Genomic DNA, 20,887 nt, shown 5'->3' on the forward strand with positions numbered 1-20,887 from the left:
AAGAAACTTTCTCCTTCCACTTACAAACTCCAGTAACTAGAGCAGCTCCCAGTCCAGCACAAATTTCAGTTCACACTGAAGAGTTTCAGGGTTGGGTTGAGGATGTTGTTTTCAAGTAGATTTTGATATCTAGATCCAAACTTAATTGTCCTCTTCTGATGGACTGAGATTTGGGAAAAAATAGGGGTAGACCACTAGTTATTTCCTATGCTTTTAAAAACCCTGCCTTCCTCTGAGAATCACAAGTGGGGGGAAAAAACCACACGGCCTCTTTTCCACATCTTCATCTGACTGCATTTCATGGAGCAGGAGAGATAAGGAGCCCTGCAGGACCTTTGCTTTTTAAACATGGGCTGACTGCTGGATTCCACACCTCGCTATCAGGGAGTTTCTGCCTGTGCAGTGCCTTACCTCTCTGGGAAGAGGCACATGGCATTCCTGCCTGGTGTGCCAGCACTCAGCCCTGGAGGTGTTGAGAGAAAGGCAGCTGGAGCTGTTTGGCTTGGACCCAGCCGGACATCACTTCTCCAGAGTGTTCCAGGCAGATATGGACATCCTGATGTGCCAGCAGCCCTCCTCGTGCCACCAGCTGGCTGGGACATTTCACTTGGCACCTGCCAAGGCTGCTCGGTCAAATCCAGCGTGGCCGTGCCATTCCTGCCTCACAGCCACTTCAGTCCCAATGGGTCTCCTGTCTGGTGAGGTGTTTGGGTGCATGAGCCCCAGCAGCTGCTGCTTGCAGAGGTGTGTTTTGTCATGTTTTCGGCAAGAGGAAGCTGAGAGGCAGTGTGTAGAGCAGTCTGTTAGATCAGCAAAGCACCCGAGGCTCGGAGGAGACACCTGGGCAGCGTCCCACTGGGCCTGGCAGCACCACTGCTCCAAGGCAGCTCCTGGGGAAGCACTCCACCGACGTTTGGAGACACCCACTCAGTCGTGTGGATGGAAACACAGCCTGAAGTGGGCATGGCATGGGGAGAGATGGCAGATCAGCACCGTGGGGACACTGGGGATGAGTAACAGAGACAGGGACACTCGTGTCAAGCCCCTTTCTGAGTCAGTTCAGGCTGAGAGCGTTCACAGGCAGACACGGTCGGGCAGCACGTGGTCAGGCTGCTTTTGGAAGCTGAAAATAGCAGCAGAGAGGAGTCAGTCCTTGGTTAATCTGGGCTTGTTAAGGCCAGACATCCCGATCCAGTTCAATACTTTTGTTTAAAAGGCTGCATTTGCAGCGCTGCCGGACTGGCCCATTGCCCACTAGGGTGACACTGGCCACTGGGCACTGGGCCAGCTTGACTGGTGACTTCAGCATCCTCCTCCAAAGGCTGCAACAAAATGTTGGCCTGGCTCATTCTCCTGAGACCTCATAGAGTCCGTCACAAGTGGAGCTGGGATTTCTCTGCTGGATGTCTCGGGCCCGGGCTCATGAACATCCACTTCTGTCCCCAGAATTCTGCTCCAGGCCAGAGCTTTCTATGTCTAATAAGAACACTATGCCAAAATCCATTTTTGAATGTGGCTAAAAAGTCCAGGCCATCATGGGTGTCCCAAGGAGAGGGGAGGGAGGGAGGCAAGGCAGGAAAACGAGTGTGCATTGGTGGTCAACTGTGTTTGGCTTCATAACAGCCTGAATGTTGTTCCCTGGACATTCTGAACTGTCCAGTGATGGAGGGGGCTGCTGAGAGCAAATCCATCTGTTCTGGAAGCACTGGGATGAGTCCCGTGCCTCTTTTCCTAGAAGAAATTATCACTGCAAGGGAGAGGGAACCAGAGGAGAGTGAATGGGCTGAGCAGCATATCCTGGTGTCTTCAGGCTGGCTTGGCTTGGCTTTCCTGGGAAAGACCTGGGCCATCCAACTGGCAATTTATGTCATTTCTGATGCTGGGACAGAAGGTCACTGGCTTAAAACTGGGAGAGAGATTACTTTGTTTGCCCACAGTGAGCTGATTAAAACCATATTTTCTGCACATTTGAGTAATGATTGGTGATGAAATGCAAATTTCATGTAAATTGGTGCAAATGGCTGGTGTGCACAGCCAGCTCCAAAGTCAGTAATTTTTCTTTCCTCTGAGGCATTTGGGCACTTTTAATGTTCACATAGAGGAGCTGGACAAACCTACTTGTGATCCAAGCATGTAGCTGAAGCAAATAGTGTGGAGAAAGTGGGAAATCAGCTAACAGCTGAATGCACTCACCAAATTTGGGTGGCACCTGGTTTGGGTGCATCAATACATGGATCATGTGCAAAGATCTTTATTAAACAAGCAGTTACAAACAGCTCAAACAGGCCTTGCACATCTCTCACTTCCCAGCCTTCTTTTTCTTGTTTGCCAGGGCCTTCCTGCAATTCTGTCAAATGCAAAAAAAGTTCTAAACCCTTGCTACAAAGAATAAACACATATAGATATATACACAAAAGTATGTGCATATTTTTAACTTGATTCCTGTTTTCCTTTGGCTTGCAGATCCAGAGCATTGCTTCAGTCTGAAATGCAGTGAGGCCAAGTTTCCTCACTTCCAGGCAGCTTTGTGGGGACAGCAGGGCCAAGAGAAATAAATAAATAATGTCTCACAGAGTGAAATATTATATTTAGTGAGGCTGATGGGTCCTCCTGAAACCCGGTTGTGAAAACTTTAAAAAGTGTCTGTTTCCTGTAGCTATCAACGTGCTGGAAAAGGGGAAGCCCTACAGGCTTGTCAAATTTTTCCCAATGGCTGTAGCTTTCACAGCTGGTCCTGATTTGCCTGGATATTGTGCATTTTTCTAGAGCTCATAACAACCCTGGAATGGAAATCCTGGCTCCCCTGGCACCCAGTGTATCTCCATGGTGTGCTGGTGGGTGAAGGCTGCCAGCCCAAAAATTATTTGTCCTGATTAGCTCTTGGCTTTCCCTGCAGCTTGAGAAAACAAGGCTGGAATCATGAATAATAGAGTGGATAGAGGAGACGTAATAAAGGACAAAATTTGTGGTGTGTGTAAGTCCCGTCACGACAGCAAACAGGTTTGTGCTGCTTGTGGCACTGCCCTTCTCCACTCAATGTGTTCACAGGGCTTGAGTGTGCTGGAAGACAAACCCTTACCTGTGCCTGGCTGGTGGTCATGAATTGCAGAAGGGAAACGGGGCTGCTCCAGACTGAAAAAGGGAAAAGCAACCCAAGCCAGCAAGGAAGCTGCAAGTGCTGGGGCTGAGTGCCTCCAGGCTGTGCCTGTGTGTGTGTGTGCCTATTAAATATACATGGCCCTGCTGTTTGTGGGACACAGACAGGGTGTGTACCAGGGGAGTGACTGGGCTGTGAGTGGCTCTGCCCCATGGCAAACCCAGAGGAATGGGTGCCTGTACCCAGATCTTCTATGAATCAGACGTAAATCTCACCTTCTTCAGCTTTCAAACCAGCCTCCCTCTGATGTTTTTCATGGCACAGCTGTTTCATGTGGGAAACGACAGCATTTTCTGCCCCCCTGAAAAAGCTGTGGTGCCCCCCTTGCCCAAGGATGTGGTGCAGGGTTCTCTCCTCTTCAGCTGGAAATCATTTTTGTTTGCTGCTTTCCTGGCAAATCGTTGTCCACTTGGAATATACTTTGGGCATTTTTATCTGGGAGCTGGGAAAGATGTTTTTCTGCCTATTTCTAGGATTTTGACATGCAGCTGTTTATTTGAGATGTAGAAATGGAAATCTCATCTTCACGAGTCACTCTGGAATTTTCCTCCAAAGATCAGTGAAAGCAATCATTAATATGGGGCATCATTTATAGCTCTGTGCAGAATAATCCTCCAGGCTCTCTGGCAGCTCTGAATTGGAAAACAATAAAGACCATTGCTAGAGGGTTCTTTAAAAAAAAAATAAAATAAACAAAACAAGACCAAAACAAAACCACACAAAAACCCCACCCCAAATACGTTCTTTGATATATTGTCTAGCTTTCAGAAAAGGAGGCAGCAAATTGAAAATCTCTCTCAGAAAATGCATGCAGCACCATTCCAAATTCTTACTGTTTTGGGGTTTGTTTTTTTTTTTCCATGCCCTGACATCTTCCCTGTGTAGTGCCAATAAAATTAGAGACTTTTGCTAACGTGCTCTGCGAAGGTGCCTCTGGGGAAACAGCAGCCATGAGCAAATGTTCACTTCCAGGGGGAGCTCCGAGGCTGCTGCAGCTGCCCCTGGGCTCCCAGGCTCAGCTGAGCATGAGCCCTGTGCATGCAGAGCTGGGGCTCACCCCAGCTCTCCTGGTGCTGCCACACTCAGAGCTCTTCTGCGGGTTCAGCCCCTGCTTGCTGCTGAGATTTTCCCCATGCATTTTGAAATGCAGTCAAAACATGCTGCAGATTGAAGCAGGGGGAAATTTGACTGGATTGTGTCTTCTCTTCAGCTTTGGTTGGGGTCCCCACTCATTTTGCTGCCCATGATGGTACCATGGGCTGAGGCTTTGGGTGCACTTGCAGCTTCTGTCCCATCCCACTCCAGCACATGGCCAGGAACCCTGACTCACCATGCCTGAGCCCTGCTGAGGTTAGGGTTTAATTTAACCTAAATAGCTTTAAAATGTGAACGCTGGTGAGAAAATAAAACTTAACTGTGTGTAGCTACTAGAGGATTCCTACCTGGCTGTAGTAAATAAATGTGCTCATGGTCAGTTCCACATCCTGATATTCAGTGGGGAACTAGGTATCATGATGAGATGATGTGAATTGATGTGATAAATGGCAGCAGGGGAGCTGCACTGCAGAGCATTTGGAAGGGCACCTCAGCCTGTCTTTGAATGGAGTCTCCAGCTGAGATTTCATTCTCTTCTTTGAAAGCATTAATAGCCCCACACCAGCACTTGTCCATGCTTGAAGGAAAAGCAAATGAGTTTCAGAAAGGAAAAGGGGCAAGATACAAAAGGCAGCTTGTATTTCCTGGCTCGTTGTTTTGGTCAATTTGGTTTCCTCTCTTACTACACTTTGCTATGGTTTCCTTGAATCCTGACAGTGTCTTCAGAGCACTTCTTAAAAGCTACTTTTACAATACTGCAGTTGCCATCACTAGGGAGGCTTTCTGGAGCCAAAGGCAGCTCATGCTAGCTTTGCTTTTATCTGTCTCTCTCTCCATCCCCAGCTTTGCACTGGATGGACTCTTTGGGAAATCATTTTTCCCTTGGCCTCCCTTGCACCCAACAGGTCTTAAACCATCCCAGTGGTTCCCACCAGGCCCACACTAGGGAGAAACTCCTGAGCACAATACTGAGGTGTGTTTCCACTTCTCCATGCTTTAAATGCTTCTAAGTCTGGCATTAAATTGCCCTCCCCAGGAGCAGCAGGGTTTTTTGGTAGCACCACTCCTCCTGCAGCTAGTGAACACAGCAAAGGGAGCAGGTTCTACTGACCCAGCCAGGCACTTTGGACAGAGATAAACTCTAGCTTTCCCCAGCAGCTCTGGCTCACTAAGCCAAGCTCAGGATCAGGATGGACAGAAAAGGAGAATCATCCCCTGCAGATCCCAGGCTGAGTATGAGGGGGCAAGTGTCTGTGTCCCAGCAAGCGTCATCATCATTTACCTCCACAAGCTGGTAAAAATACTGCAGAGAGCCTGTCATCCTCACAGCAAATATGCAAGGTCTGTGATGCAGAGTCCTTGTGCCTGGAGGCATTGGTAGCTCAGAGGCCAGCAGTAAAGGAGGAGGAGGAGGAGGAGGAGGGAAGGCATGGCTGTGGAATTTCTCAGGCCCCATGGTTGCCCCTGCCATGGGTACCCAGGCCAGCCAGCTTTCCTGCTGCTGCCAGAGCTCCCAGGTCCCCAGCAGCTCCAAGGCACAGGAAAAGCCCTGCTGAGGGCACAGCCTGTGCAAAAACAGGTTTGGCACTGGGAAAGAATGGAGCACTTCCAGAGCAGATTAAATCTTCCAAGACTTTGAGCTGCCAGTTTGAAGAAACCTACGCATTTTGCAAGTTTTTAGAGTCTTAGGACTTGGTCTAATTTAAGCAAATTGGCACATCCTGAGCACTAGAGAGAGATCCTTCTGCTAAGTTTTATCCTCTGCAGCAAAGCATAAGGAAGAGAGAATTACTCAATATAGTGTTTGGGGGAAAAATGTTTGCATGGGCAGAGCAGCATTTCTTTTTTTTCCCAAAGCTGAGACGGTGGGGCTTTTCATTACTCTCTCAGCAGTGGCCACTCTACATGGAAAGTTTCATTCTGAATGGCTAAAGTCTGGCAAAGCACCAAGCAGCTGAGACAGACTCTAAAATAGTGGAAAGTCGGGGGCAGGCTCAACAACAGGCACTGCCTTTAACTCACAGCCCTTGACTGCATCAGGCATCCGGATGAGCATGTGTAAGATATGAGGATCTGCTGGAGAAACAGCATCTGGGAACTTTTCTCTCTCCTTGTCTTAACTAAGAGTTGCAGAGAGATGGAAAGCATCTTACAGGCTCTGGGGTTTGTGTGGGAATTGCCACTTCCATGTAACATCTGCAGTTCCCAGCACAAGAGAAATGTGCAGCTGGACCTGAGGCAGCCCCTGTGCAGCCCTGGCATGAGGTGGGGCTGGAGAGAGCCCTGTCTTCTTGTACAGTGTGGTGGTGCTTGTCTCGTGATCTTTAACGGTGGGTCTTGATGATCTTAAATGTCTTCTCCAACCTAAATGATTCTGTGATCCTGTGACTGTTACAGGAGCAAATCCAGCACGTGTGTGTCCATGGTGCTCTGCAGTAGGAATTTTTCATCCCATATTCCATGTACCTGCCAGCCCTCTGATCTTATAGACAGACACTGAGGCTGCTGAGCTGGCCACAAAGGGTGGAATTTTCAGCCCTACACACAGATGGATTTAGTTTGCTCCCACAGGGAGATCTCCTCTGAGAACCTGAACACAAAGGTCCAGGCTGAGGCCATCGAGTGCTGTGTCCTGCTGCCACAATTGCCATAAATGGGGCTGGCACGTGGCTGAAACCTCTGTGGGCAGGCAGTTTTCTGTATTGCCATTTTTAAAAGCTCTTGGTCATTTTCGCACAGGTACATGCAAACCAAGATATGGAAGTTTTCCCCTGAGAAAAGAGGAAGAGCTGCTGGCCAAGGCTGAGCCCGTCACAGGCACCCTGCCCAGCAAAGCCATCACAAAGCATTCAAGTGGCTCTTCCACTCTCACGTTTCTCTTGGCCACTTGGTTCCTCTTATTTTAGCTTTGTTTGAACAATCTCCTTGGTAACTGGAGACAGAAGCAGAATTTTTTCATGCTCCTCATCCGATTGGTTTCCTGCCTATCTCAGCGCTGGGAGGGATCCTTGGCAAACCTGTGTTTGCTTTTTTGTTCCCGTCACAGGCTTTAACCCTGTTGATCACTGGGGACTTCAGGATATCTGGTGTCTCTTTTAAAGGGTTTTTGTGCCCACAGTTTCAGCCGAGAGGGACGTATTTCACGACTGAATTTATTTGGCAGTAAACAAATAAAAATAGGTGGTGTGTCAGTCACAGTGTGAATGGTGACTTCCGAAGCTGCCTACATGCTCCTGATCTCCAGAGTGTCCAGCAGCAGGGAAGCTCCACTGGGATGGAATGCAGAATCTTCATCAGGATGCTGCAGCCCCCAGAGTGGCAAAACCCTTCAGCAGGGGCAGGGAATGGCTCCTGCTGTGGCAGTACCCTCCAGCCAGGTCCCACAGCCCTGCACACGCCTGCCTGAGGACATTGGGGTCCTTCGGTCTTTTTAGAGCAGTTTCTGTGGGGTAAGGGCATTAATCCCTGGCAATTCCTAAAAACCTGAAGATGTTTGAAAAGGCAGGGGAAAAATCCCATTTCAATTGACACGCTTTTTTCAACCTCAGCTCTGGAGATGTAAGTCATTGAAAAGGAAGAAAGGAGACAAACCAACAAACCAAACAACTACCAAGCTGTCTGAAGATTTGCTGGGCTGGGGACAAAGAACCCCACTGCTGGTACTCAACCCTAGCACATGCTTTTCCTTGGCCAGAGCCATCCCCAAAGGATGAAAATAGCAGTGTGAATACATGAGGCAGCACCTTTAGTGCATACTTGAGATTTTGGGGTCATCTGTTGACTTAATGGTCCAAACAGTGTCCCTGCTTAAGGCAGCATTGTCCCAGCAGCAGCCCCTCTCCGGGCATGGCTGAATACTTCATGGGGTGTTGTCTGAGCTTGCTGGCCTTATCCCTGGATGGAAAAGACAAATGCAGGATCTGCATCACCTCCCTCACAGGGCTTTCCTTGTGGCATAGTGACAGCACTGGGGCATAGCTCTCAGCTTGGGTGATGGTTTTCAGAAATCCCTGCACAGCATCCCAGCATCCCTGATGTTTCAAGTCTATATAATGACAGCATTTCATGTGCTGGTACCCACACACTTCACTTGGTCTTTTATACCATCAGGTAGCCTCTGATACTGTCCCAGCACGGGGGACTTGCCAAAGGGAGTCCGGACCAGGGGTGAACTCTGTATCCAGTCACTTAAAATGCTAAATTGTGAGCATTCCACTTGAGCCTCCCTAGAACCCTGGCAGAGGATAACTTACAACTTCTTATAAAAGTTCAGTGTGAGTCTACTATCCAAGTCTTGAAATCCTTCACGGGGCAGGGGATGATAAATGTAGTGATGGCCAAGTGTTTGTTCCTGCCACACCATCAGAAGGCTTTGATCCTGCTGCTGGGTCACCAAGCCAAGAATTTCAGAGGAGTGTCTGGAAAAGCAGGGCCTGATCTTTGGGGCCAGCCATCAAATAAGAGGAGTCAGACTCATGCCTGGCTGAGCATGGAGCTGAGCATGGATGCTTCTCTTGAAAGCAGACCTGCACATCCTGTATTGATGTTTGCCGTTTGAATTTTTGTCGCATGCCCTCTGCTGTCACTGAGCATTCCTCATATTCTCCTTCTTTTCCCATGTACAGCTGCTTTTCCAGAAGCAGAGCTGGCTGTCAGCAGCCCTAGCAGAGTGGCAGGGCACAATCATGACTCCTTGTCAAGTGTCTTCCCAAATAAGAAGGGAAATTCTCCCTCGCCCCAAAACCCAGGCAAGCAGGAATTGAAATCTGCCTTCCCTGGGAGAGAAACACTGCCAGGATTGATACAAAGTCTTGCTGTAGCAGCTCATGCACAGCACATTATTTTGGGCTTCCTTGAATCCTGATTCCTGATGCTGAAGCCAGGCTGTTAGATATTGACCTATTATTTCTGGTGGTCCCCACTGTTTTGTTTAGTCAGGTTTAACTCAGCAAAGTTTGCTAAATGATTTACAGAACTGCAAAAATGCCCTTTTTTGCTGGCAGTCACTCATTGAAATTCATTTTGTGGAGGCCAAAAGCCATATAAATAAGAGTGATGTCTTCTGTTTGAGGAGCATTGTCATGGCAACTATCCAGGTGCACAGGGGAAGAGCAGTCATATTTATTTGAAAGGTGAGAGCAATTATTGTCATGAGGGGGAACCTGGCTGCAAAGAAAAGCTGGATGTGTATTTGGGTGCAAGAAGCAATTGTGTGCCAAGTTTCTGTCCCCTTATTTACCTGCCTGGACAACTCACAGACCTGACTGCCCAGCCAGGTCAGTCAAGAGAAAATCCCAGAAAGGCAGACTAGGGGGAAATGCCAGATTTTGGCTCTTAACCCTTAGGCTTAGAAGTGGGATTTGCAGGCTTTTGTACTGAGCAAGGATGTTGGGCTGGGCTGAGCTCTGGGCAGTCAATCCTTTGCTTGCAGCACAGGCTGGATTTTTCAGCACTAATGCAGTTTTCAGCTGGCATGGGCAGGGCTGTGCACAGCCAGGGGAGAAGTTATTTCTACTCTGTCAGCTTTCCTAGGTACCTTAAGTAATTGCTGCTGGGGGTGTTTTTGATCAAATTCACATCAAATGTGTTTTCCCTCCTAGTCATCAGTGGTATTGCACTCTTTGGGCAAGCTGTCCTTGGAGCTGCAGACACTGATTTAGATTGGTCTCTTCTGTTTGATCCCTCAGGGATCCTGCCTCCAGCAGGCACTCTGGGAGCTTTAAGGGCTGTGGATCATTATCACTAGACATGCATGGCAGTGAGACTGGGGAAAAGCAGGAAAAGAGTTTTTTCCTGGTGTCACCACATCCAGAGCCGTGGAAAAGGAGGCCACAGCTGGAGCTGAGGAAACATTTAAGCATGACCGAAGGCTCAGGCACTGGTTTGGGGCAGATCAAGAGAGTCCCATTCATCTTCATCCAGCTGGTCCCTTGCAAGATGTGACACTGGCAGATGGATGAAGTGCATTAGTCAGAGCACAGAATTCACAGTCACATCAGAGCAAACATTGAGGATTTGCCAGAAAAACATTTCTGATCTGACAAATCCTTCTCAATATGGTCTTCCTAGGAGGAGAGTCAAGCAGCATTCAGTCTGGCATGTGAAATCATCTTACCTGGCAATCGTTGCTCCTGAAAAGTATTTTCTGAGACACTGAGCATCAGCTGTGCCTGTCATCTCCCAGCTATTCGAGCAGCAACAGCCCTCAGTCTTCCTGTCTCTGCAGACCACCTCTCATGCCTTGTGTTTCTGCAAGGGCAGGGAAGAGCAGGCTGGATCTTTTTCCAGGCTTTTCCTGGTAGTGATGCTCTGGAGCAGGACGGTGTTATGTATTTGAGCCGTATGTTGTCATTTAAACTCAGCACATCCTGAGGCCAGGGGAGCAGTTGGTTTATGCAGACATGGAAATGACAACACAGCCCTGCGGTCTGATTGATGCAGGAGACCTTGGGGAAAGAGGTGGAAGTCATACAAGAAAATGAGAGGAGCCATATGAATTTTGGCTCCAGAGGTGGGGGGAAGGTATAGAGAGACCATTTCCACTTCCCCCTCCCCTTGTCTGCAGTGTCCAGGCTGGTTTGCTCGATTGTTTTGGGAGGCATTGGAGTGTGAAGCCCCATGCAGACCTGGGCTGCTGGACCAGCACACCAAGCTGCCACTTCAGATCAGCTCACATCCATACTTCCCAAAGCATGCGTCATGCTTCGTTTCAGGCAGGTTTTCCTTTTCCCTCCCTGTCATGTTTGCAGTGTGCTGCAGGCAGAATTTTCATTAAGTACAGACATTTCATGTCAGCAAGGCTTGGTTTGGCAAAGGATCCTGCATGGGTGACTCATGGGACATCTTACACAGATGGGAACCCATCAGTGGGGACAGAAACCCTGACAAACCCTCTCCTCTGCCAAAGACCGCTGTTGAACAGCTAAAAACACGTGTGGCACGAGGTCTTTCACATAATCTGGCCCATTTCTGCCCTTCTTTTGTCCCTCAGGAAAGTTTTTCCCTGCACCCTCACCTGTGTCCCCCACCACACACAGACCCACCCTGTGGCTGGCACAAGCACCTCCACCATGGACCTGGGTGTCTCTCTGTACATGAGGCTGCCACCTCCTCACCATAAGGTGAAATTTTGTTGTCAGCTGGTGAAAGAAAAGCCCCATCACCTCCTTTTCTTCCCAGCAACAAGCAACTTCCTTCCTCGAGTATCTGTCAGGAATTTGAGCAGGAAAGCTGCTCTTGGTGGTTGGTTCCAGCCATGCCCGGGGGTCTGGTCCAGGCTCCTCACTGTGACTGGGGCCCATTTATGTGGCCCTGCCCTCTGGCTCAGGTGGTGCCCAGCTGTGATGATGATGTTGATGATGATGATTTTGGAGTTTTCTTGCCCCAAAGCCCCTCTGCACAGGCACTGCCCAGTGCCCAGTGACCTGAGCAAGGCTGGGATCTTCCCAAGCCATGTGCCCATCTCTCTTGGCAAGCTCTAACTGCAGCTGATGAAGTGACTGGCTGACAGGCAGATGTATGAGAAATCAGTGTGGCAGGGTTCTGTGGGAGTCTGGGAGCCCGTGCTAGGACAGGCAGCACCGATGGACGTGGCTCTGCAATGTCACCTCCAGAACATGTGTCCCTCATGGCTATTCCCTCAGTGTAACTGATGGCCCTCTTGGGTGGGAAATGCTGGTCTGTTGGGACATCAGGGCTGGCAGCACCAGGCTTAGGCAGCACAACCCACTCCTGACTGCCCAGCCTGGATGTTGTAGCTGTGAATCTGCAGCTGAACATCCTCCAAGCTACTCCTGTGGCTCTCCTGGGCAATCAGTGGAAGCTGGATGGGTGACAAGCTGCAGAAGTGCATCATTCCCTCTGTTGATTCAGGAACAAGTGTCTGTGCAGACAGCAGCAGCGTGCCACGTTCTCATGGGCAGGCTTGTTACTGACTGCTCTGACAGCTGCTTGTGTGTTTGTCGTTTTCCTGGCCCACTGGAGACACCACCACTGACTGTGTGCAGAACTTCCTGGCCATTCCAGCTCTGGCATGACTGTGGTTCTGACAGAGAGCTGAGGAAGTGAGCGCTGGGCTTGTGACATCTCTGCTCCTGGAGATCTGGCCCTGCCAAGAAGTGCCCTGGATGATGTCCCCTGTCCTCCAGCATGTCCTGCCTGAATCTTTCCAGAGCTGGCTGCTGATGCCCTCCAGGCTCCCGTGGTCCTTGCAATGCTGGTTGCTTGTCTGAGCCAGGAGAGGGTTTCTGCCATTTCATTGAGCTAAGCAGTGCAGTGTAGATTGGGAATGGCAGGATTTTTGCAAATACACTTGGGATTTCTACAGGTGTGTCATGACTGTGCAGATGTTTTGGTTGAAAAGGAATGCAAAGGTCCATGGAGATCCTCACCAATCATTTCTGATGCCATTTGATCCCTTGAGAGAAAAGGCCAGTGCAGACAGGAGAGCTGGGAGTCAGATCCTTATATCTTTGCCTCGTGCTGTGCTCATCTTCTCTCCTGTGGTCAAAAAAATACTTATAGAGAAATATTTTGCTGTTGATCTCTGTCCAGATCTGCTCCTGGCACCCTGTGCCAGACTGTTCTAGCTCATTACATATGTACCTGTCCCTGCACACTCATGGGATTGCTCTCAGGGTCCCTTCCCCAGCTGGCATTTTGCTCTAAGCTTTGCTTCTCTTCTTGTCCTGCTTTTGCCATTGTACATTGCTGTAGCAGCTCTTCCCTAGAGCATCACCAGCCAAGAGGACTTTTCCATGGGCTGTTGCAACTAAGGGTTATGTGTGAGAATGCTGTGATAAAAGACCTCTTTAGTTTGAATGAAGTAGCATGGTTTGAAATGAAAAGTAAGTCCTGATAGAGAGCGAGGGCAGAGCTTTGTATGACAAGTCCACAAAGTCACCACCCCTCTCCTGTTGCTGCTGAGTGTCTGCAAGAGAAGAGGTGGAGCTGAAATTCTGCAAGACCTGTTTACTCTTTGATTTCCAGTATACAGAAATGAGATGAAATTCCTTCCCTCAGCAATTGCTTGCACTGCAGACTCAGGGAAGTGCCGTTTCTGGCACAGAAGTGTTGACAGACATCAGATGGGTGATGGATGCCCTCAGTCTCCATGGCAGAGCAGGGCTCCTTAGCTCAGGTGAGATGGACCCAACACCAGTGCAAGGAAAACCCAGCAGCACCAGCCCTGGTTTGCTGCTAACTTGCTCCATGGTATAACTGGAGGAAGGAACAGGGAGATGTGTCAGGACTGGTGATTTTTTCAACACAGGATTCCCCGTGATTCTTCAGAAATTGTTCTTTCCTATATGCAGCATGACTGAGGGTCAAAAGAGGAAAAAACCAATCCAGCTGTTTCAAGGGCTGTGGTGTTGTGCACTCATAGGATCTTGAGTGTTTGGCTTAAATACCCTTAAATCCTGCAGACATTAGGTTATGGCAGAAACACCACTGTCAGCCCCAAATCAAAGCTGATTCTTGGCCTCTGTCTACAAGGGGCAGCTTGGAAACACCCTCTGTATGGACTCCAGATTTCCACGAGGTGAAGAAAATGTGTAATGGTTTAGAGGCTGCTTTTATCCTTTGGTTTTTCCCCTGTGTCTTTTGGCTTTGGGACTCCTGGATCCTGGCCCTGCAGTGACACAGCATGAGGGGTTTCAGGGTGCTAAGAAGTCTCCCTTTGGTTTTCTGTTATGCACTATCATAGCTTTTTCTGGAAGAGCCCCTGAGGCACAGGAGGCAGAGATCTTAAATACAAATTTCAGCAGGCACTCGTGCTGTGGGGCCTCTGATCTCCCCATCCTGCTGTGTCCAGCTGGGAAAGCCCAGGGACAGATGCTGCAGGCAGTGCTGTGCTTGCTCTGTGAGCCTCAGGCTGCCATCCTGGCTCTGCCCACGCTCCACCTCATTCCCACCACGTCCTGGACCTGGGAGAGGAGTGAGAAGCAGGGACCACATGGAAGGGTCCAGCAGGAGCAGCGGGACATCAGTGCCTGTCCTAGACTGCTGTAGCCAGCAGTCCTTACTCTAGTGCAGGATGAAAGGTGCAGTTGCCTGGCCCTCCTCCTTTGCACTGACCAAGCCCTGCCAGGTGTGTGCAGGACCCTGGAAGGGGCTCTGCAGCAGGCAGGAATTCTGATGGAGATCAGGCACGCTCTAACAATAGCCTGTGTTATTTTCACATCCTTGCTGTTTCTCAAACACCATTAAGAGGTAATCCTTTCCTCCAGGATTGCAGTCTCATCCCAGGGACAAATTTGCCTCAGCAATTTTTGCTGATTGGAAATTCACCCAGAGAGCAGACTTGCCATTTGTTCTGCCTAGCCATTTTCCCAGCAGCCTTGTGCAGCAGAAACAGCAGCAGCACACAAGTCTGCCCAGCACAGGGCACTTGTTCACACCCTGGAATGATCACTTGGAAAACTGCATAACACCACCACCTCCTGGCAGTGGCACTTAAAGCCCCGTTATTCTGCTTTATTGAAGTCCTATTGCTGTTGCATCTAAGCATCAGATTTTTTTTTTTAATTGGCACACAGATTTCTTTTTGTGAGGGAGAATTATTTTGTGAGGCTTTGAGGCGTGCCACACATGGCAAGCCAGAGTACACCCATAGGAAGTTTATGTCTTGATGTCTCTGCTGCCCTCAGAATTTAAGAAGGCACCTCTCTTAATTAACTTTCCTGAGGGGATTTTTCCTGCATGAGGCCAGGATGCAATGTACATTTTAATGGGAGCTGTCAGGAAAATTATTGATTTTGTTAGTAATGTTTCTGAAATTGTGCCATTCTGGTAATTCTATCAGGTTCTCTTTGAAAGCTTAACTGAGAGCATTTTTATATCCTTCATTAGTTTTTTAATACATGATAATTTCCCCTAACTCATCAACGCAAAGCAAGATCAGCTGCCTGCTTGGTAACCATTTTTCCTGTGTACAAACCTATTGCAGCAATAATTACAAACTGAACAAATTATTACAGATATTCATTATAAAATACAATTACACTGAGCCGTGCTGCATTGTTACACTTTTCACAGCCATCACTTGCTCTTGAGTAAATGGTTTCATTAAAAGCATGAAGGGCAAACTTAATACACTTCTGACTCACAGCAAACAGCACAAGAAATCATCCTGGCTGTTCCTCCGAGTGCTTGAGGTATTTACCCTGAATGAGTAGAAAATGTTGACTCTGCTGCCAAATACTTGTCAGCTTAGCAGAGGGGCTCTGGGTGGCCAGTGCAGATGTGCAAGGAGAGGAGAAAGCCAGAAATCACGGCAGTGTGGCCTCAATTCCACTCCCCTGGAGCGTGGCTTTCTTCCATGTTTATGGGTTTTCAGTGCTGGGACCTGCCAGGAACAGCAGAACCTCCTTCATCATGTCTTGGAGCAGCCTTGGGGCTGCTTCAGCTTGTGCTGGGTGCTCGTGGAAAGTGCAGAGGAGCCAGGGGTGGGATGGGAGACTTTGATGGACAGGGCATTCAGGCTTGGGCAGGGAGGGAGCAGTGGGAAAGCTGGTTTAGGTAAAAGCATTCACAGGAGGGCAGTGCTGTCAGCTGCGTGTGGGGGGAAAGCAAACCCAGGCAGAAGCAAACACAGGACTACAATCACTGCCTTGGCTTTTTGTTTTGTGCTGTTACTTGTCTGGATCGAGATGAGAGCCAGGAGGAGGTCCTGTCCCCACGGCAGTGCCAGGACAGTGAGCAGAGCCTCCAGGGAGGAGCAGAGGTGCTGGATTTCTGTCTGTGTTGTCCTTGCAATGGCTTTGCTGTAGGAAGGACCACGGTAGCACAGGTCTGCCACCCCATGTTTGTACCCCAGGTTTGGTCACCTTCTGGTGAGCAGCTTTCAGCCAGCTGTTTCTGAGTCCCTGAAAAGAGCTGAAACACCTCTGTGCTAATTTTCTTCCTCTGGAAGAGCAGTTTTTACTTCATTGGGTAACTCAAGGAGCAAATCTCTCTCCTGGTGGCCGCAGCCTCCTGTGAGGCTTTCAGCTTCTGTGGTGTGTGCTTGTGGCTGTGCTCTGAGCAGTGACTCTGCCTTCAGACTGTCCTGATGATGTTCCAGGGGCAAATTCAGCAACCCCTGGGTCATGTGAGAGAGCATTGCTGCTCAGCTCTCTAATGGGAGAGGACTAGGACTAAACCTTGAAGGTTTAGGAAAGGGTGTGCTGCTTGTAAAGTAAAATTTAAGAAGTAAAATCCCACCATCAGTGACGCTTTCCATGTGCCTGCCCTAACCAGAAAGGCCATTTTTCTTTTGCATTCCCTTCACAGAAAAAGTCCTGACTCCAACATCCCTTTCGAGCTTGTAAATCAGAGCCTCCAAAGCCCAAACTGAGCAGCTGATCATGATGTTGTTCATGAATCTGCTGAGCCTGGGGAGACAGAGCCTCTTCCATGCCCAAGCCTGAGCAGTGCATCATGCTTCCAGGGGTTTGGTCTGTGCTGGTTCCCAGTGCTTGTGCCCGTGCAACGTGTGCAAGCTGCCAAGGGGCTGTTCGATACCACAGGTTTTTGGAAAGGGACATGTCTTGCCAAGACACCTCTGGGAGAGGTTGGCCCAGCCTGGCCATGCCAGGGAGGATGGCACCTGCAGGCTGCTGGTGCTCTGTGGTCCATGCCCATCCTGAGGCAAGCTTGGCCCATTGGCTCCTGCCCTTTGCTTTTGACTGTGCTGTCCCTCCAGCCTGTGCCAGCAAAACCACTGTTTTCTGTCCACAGCCCCCTTTTCCTGCTCTTTTCACCTTCCTCTTCTACCTTCTTCTCCTTCTCCTGTTGTGCTCCCTGTTTCTCCTCCTCCCTTTTCCCCCCTTACTCTTGAATCTCTATTTCTTCTTCTCTGTTCCAGCAAAACGATATCAATCAAGGTGATAGATGATGAGGAGTATGAGAAAAACAAGACCTTCTACCTAGAGATCGGGGAGCCCCGGCTGGTGGAGATGAGTGAGAAGAAAGGTGGGGGATGTGCTCCGGGGCTGAGCCCAGCCTGTGTGTCCCTGTCTGGCTCACTCATGTCTGGCACCTGCAACACCGAGCTCACATCCCCGGTGCCTATGGAAAAGGGCAGGAGCAAGGCCACTCCCCGTCCCCCCTGAGCACAGCCTGTCCCCAGGCCACCAAGGCACGACCTGGGCCTGGTGCTGAGGATGCTCCTGCCCTTCCCCATATGCCCCAGGGGGGATGTGCAGCCCCTTTCCCCCAGCCAACCATCTCTGTCACCACAGCACCCGGGCGGACGTGACCTGCATGCGTGTGCGATGCCAATCATGTGTTTGCCTTTGTCTTGTGTTCCCACAGGAAATTCATTACCCTTAGAGTACTTGACCGTGAGGAGTATGAGAAAGAGTGCAGTTTCTTCCTTGTGCTTGGGGACCCGGTGTGGCTACGACGAGGAGTGAAAGGTGTGAGAGTAAAACCAGACCAGCTCTCGAGGCGCTGCCGCTTTCTCTGTGTCTCCCTACTCTCACACTCCTTTCTCCTCGCACTTTGGCTCCTGGCCGTTTTGCCCTCCCTCCTCTGAAGCTTGGCCGCTGCACCTTTTTGCTCTGTTTTCTTTCCTCTTTCATTTGGAGAGGACTCCATCCCACCCCAGGGAGCTAGGAGTGCTCCTGGCACCACCCTGGAGCACCCGGGCAGGGGACGGGGAACGTCACCAGCCCCCAGAGACATTTTGGGAATGCTGCCCTGCTGTGCCTTCATTTAATCAGAGAGAACAGCCTCGACAAGTAAAAAGGGCAACGCTGCATCATTTTTATCAGAAGATAAAACAGCTTTCACTTGAGATAAAATGCATGGCCAGAGCAGTAATTTTAGCCTTTTTATGCTGGCACTAAGATCCGAAAATAGACGAAAATCACAGCCCAAGTAGGTAATATCATGAGATGCAATCAGTTTAGGTAAATCAGGTTATGCTCAAATGAAGTTTCATGGCTCTGCATTGGATAATAGCTTCTCACAGGAATAATAAAAACAATTTCCTCTTTCATCACATTTCTAAACCAAAAGCCAAACTTCCCAAAAAGACAGAGTTCACCTATTTTCCCATGCTTTTTTTTTTCTGCTAGAAAATTAAATGAGGATTAATGGCAGCAGCTGGTTCTGCACACTACTGGTGGCTGAGCAAGAAGCACTTTTAGAGTTACTTAAGAGATGGACCATTGTTAAACCTCTGCAGAAGATTTGGTCTGTCTGCTGTGGAGCTGCTTTCTAGTTTTTGGGACATCAGCTCTCCCTCCAGAAGGCATTAGGCTGTAATATTTTTTTGATCAGAACAGAGAGGGCCATCAGTGGTCCCCATATTGAGTGGGAACATGCCACGTTCCTCTTCAGCTCAAGTGCTAAGTGAGCTGCATCATTCCCTGCATCAGCTTCCCTGCTGGTTAACGTGACTACCTAACAAAAGCTGGGCTAAAAAGTCAGACACTGGCATGACTCAGGCACTGCAGGTGGGGTCTGTGTCATTAAATGGAGCTGGTGGCATCTGTGGAGCATGGACAGTACTGCCAGGATAAAATTACATACACATGGACAACTCAACTCAGCAGCTCCATCCTTGCCCACAGGGACCAGTGTGGGCTCAGCTTTGCAAGTCCAGCAGGAGCAAACATGCTTTCCAGATCCAAGGTTTAAAAATTGTGGTCCCAGCTCTGAAGATCCCAGATGAAAGTTTTATCTAAAATTAAAAGGAAAAGGAAAAGGAAAACAAATTCTTATCTTCCTGGTCACAAAGATAACCGGGGAAACCTGAGAGAAGCTCAGGCTTGACAGCTCACTAAGTGGAAGGCAAGACAAAACTTTAAAGTACTATTTAAAGCAGCTCTTTGCTGCTTTGGCCATGCAATTTTTAACTTTTTTTTTTCTTTTAAACTGGTTTCTTTGTACTTGGTTTGGTAAAAGAAGCAGCGAAGTACGAGGAGCAGTGTGCTCAGAGAGACGAGGGCATCTCTGAAATGTCACCGCTGGGCTGTGGTGGGGCCCAAGAGCCACCAGGACACTAAGGGAGAGGCTTTTTCTTTCGTTTTGGAGATATAAAATGTTGAGCAACAAGACCCTTGAGCCAAGCCTTGCCACAGACTTTTCTTCTCTCATTGTCTATGCCAAAAGTGCAGCTGCCACTGGAGCCATTGCTCCCCATCAGGCAGCTGGAGGAGGTCAAAGCCAGTAGCTGCTGCACATGGGACATTTTGTGTCCCCTCCCCCAGGGCAGAACTGCCTCTGAGACCAATGGAAGATCTTGCACATACAATTCAAAGGGGAAAAATGAATTTTTTGGAGTGTGTCTTTTAATCCCATATCCACCCCTTGTTTGCAGTGGTTTTTATTTTAAATCCACAATCCCATGAAGCATTTCTGTTTAGTGTCTTTCTCTTAACACTAATGGTATCCTGCAGCTTTACAGATCTGAAATCTCTGCCCTGGGATCTGGTGTCTTTCTGTGGATATCCCTTTTGATTTCATTATTCATTTACTTTTCTTCTTCTGTGTTTGTCTCTGTCTCCTTCACAGCCCTGTTGTTGAATGAGCTTGGTAAGCGCATTCATTTTTCTTTTCCATTTTTCTGGTTTGCGTATCTTTGGAAGACAGTCAATTTTGCTTGATGTTTTTCTTTGCTCACAGCATTCTCTTTTAGGGTGGTCAGCACTGTTTAAGCCAGCTCAGGTACCTCATACCCCATCTTTCCTTGGAGTAGAGCCCCAAAGTCACCAATATTAAGAGGTGGTGCAAGGAGCATTTTTTTGGGGGGGTGATGCTGTTGCAGCCAGAGTAAACCTGCCAGCACCCCAAGATACAAACCTGTGCCATACAAATGAACCCATCACCTCCAAACTGGTGTGGCAAAACAGGATTTCCTGGAGACTGAGAGATGCTTGTTGCTGGGCAGGAAAGTTGGCCAATCCTTTTTGAAGAGTACAAACTTTGCCTCCTATCTTGGGGAGACTTAGAGCCTAAGCAACCTTTAAATTTCCTTCTTGGCCACCTCCACAGTGGGGAGTGGGCACCCTTGTTCCCCACGCATTGCAGCCCCAGGACAGATTTCACCCCTTCCACAACATATATTGGACACCAAGGGGTGGCAGCTTGCAGATGTGGGTTGAAAAGCCTGTGCTCAGGTCTCCCCACACTATCCCTGGGGTGTGTGTTGGGGAGCAGACCCCATGTCCACAGTGGGGCAGGGAAGGACCACCATGTCTATGTTGATGTGCAAATGCTAATCCTCATTTATTTTCTCTCTCTCTCTCTCCCTTTTTCTCATTTTTGGTTTCATCTAGGTGGCTTCACCATCACAGGTATGGATTTCTACTCTTCCCCTGTCCCCCTGTTCCTTTCTCTTAATGGCCATGTGCTCACCCTGCTCTTTCCTCTTGGTTTCCTCTTTGCTTTGGTTCTGTCCTGGAGGGAAACTCTGGAGCGGTAAGCAGGCGCTGAGCCGCGGCCTGCCCGGCGCGGCCCGTCCCGCTAACACCGTGTCCTCTCACAGAGTGCTCTGCCTGCCACACGCCTAACCCGCCTCGGGGAGGGTGGCCTGTCACCCCCCAAGCGACAAGCATTTGTCTTGGAGCAGGGTGGGCTTCTCCGTTCGGTCCAGTTGTCCCCTCCATGAGCACAGGGCTCTTCCCTCACTCCCCAGGCCTGAGC

At 49.2% G+C, this 20,887-nt stretch overlaps 1 protein-coding gene and 1 long non-coding RNA gene across 7 annotated transcripts in view; one reads left to right on the top strand and one right to left on the bottom strand.

The window, feature by feature from the left end:
* The window catches only part of SLC8A1 (solute carrier family 8 member A1), a 104,188-nt gene that overhangs the window by 72,788 nt on the left and 10,513 nt on the right, over nucleotides 1-20,887 (top strand). For 2 of the 6 annotated variants that reach the window (XM_064415049.1, XM_064415050.1), the window contains 2 exons: nucleotides 17,549-17,652; nucleotides 20,521-20,538. In XM_064415049.1, the coding sequence (XP_064271119.1) occupies nucleotides 17,549-17,652; nucleotides 20,521-20,538 (122 nt within the window). Of the gene's footprint in view, nucleotides 1-17,099; nucleotides 17,207-17,548; nucleotides 17,653-19,756; nucleotides 19,778-20,520; nucleotides 20,539-20,647; nucleotides 20,663-20,887 lie in introns of all 6 variants that reach the window. The other 4 variants (XM_064415051.1, XM_064415047.1, XM_064415046.1 and 1 more) reach the window with 4 other exon arrangements.
* Nucleotides 3,624-20,706, bottom strand: LOC135297471 (uncharacterized). Its single transcript, XR_010359469.1, has 4 exons — nucleotides 20,600-20,706; nucleotides 10,368-10,501; nucleotides 4,600-4,829; nucleotides 3,624-3,789 (listed from the first exon to the last, which is right to left on the bottom strand). It is a non-coding gene; the product is annotated as an uncharacterized LOC135297471 (long non-coding RNA).

Source organism: Passer domesticus, chromosome 3, assembly GCF_036417665.1.
Source record: "Passer domesticus isolate bPasDom1 chromosome 3, bPasDom1.hap1, whole genome shotgun sequence".
Classification (NCBI taxonomy): Eukaryota; Metazoa; Chordata; class Aves; order Passeriformes; family Passeridae; genus Passer; species Passer domesticus.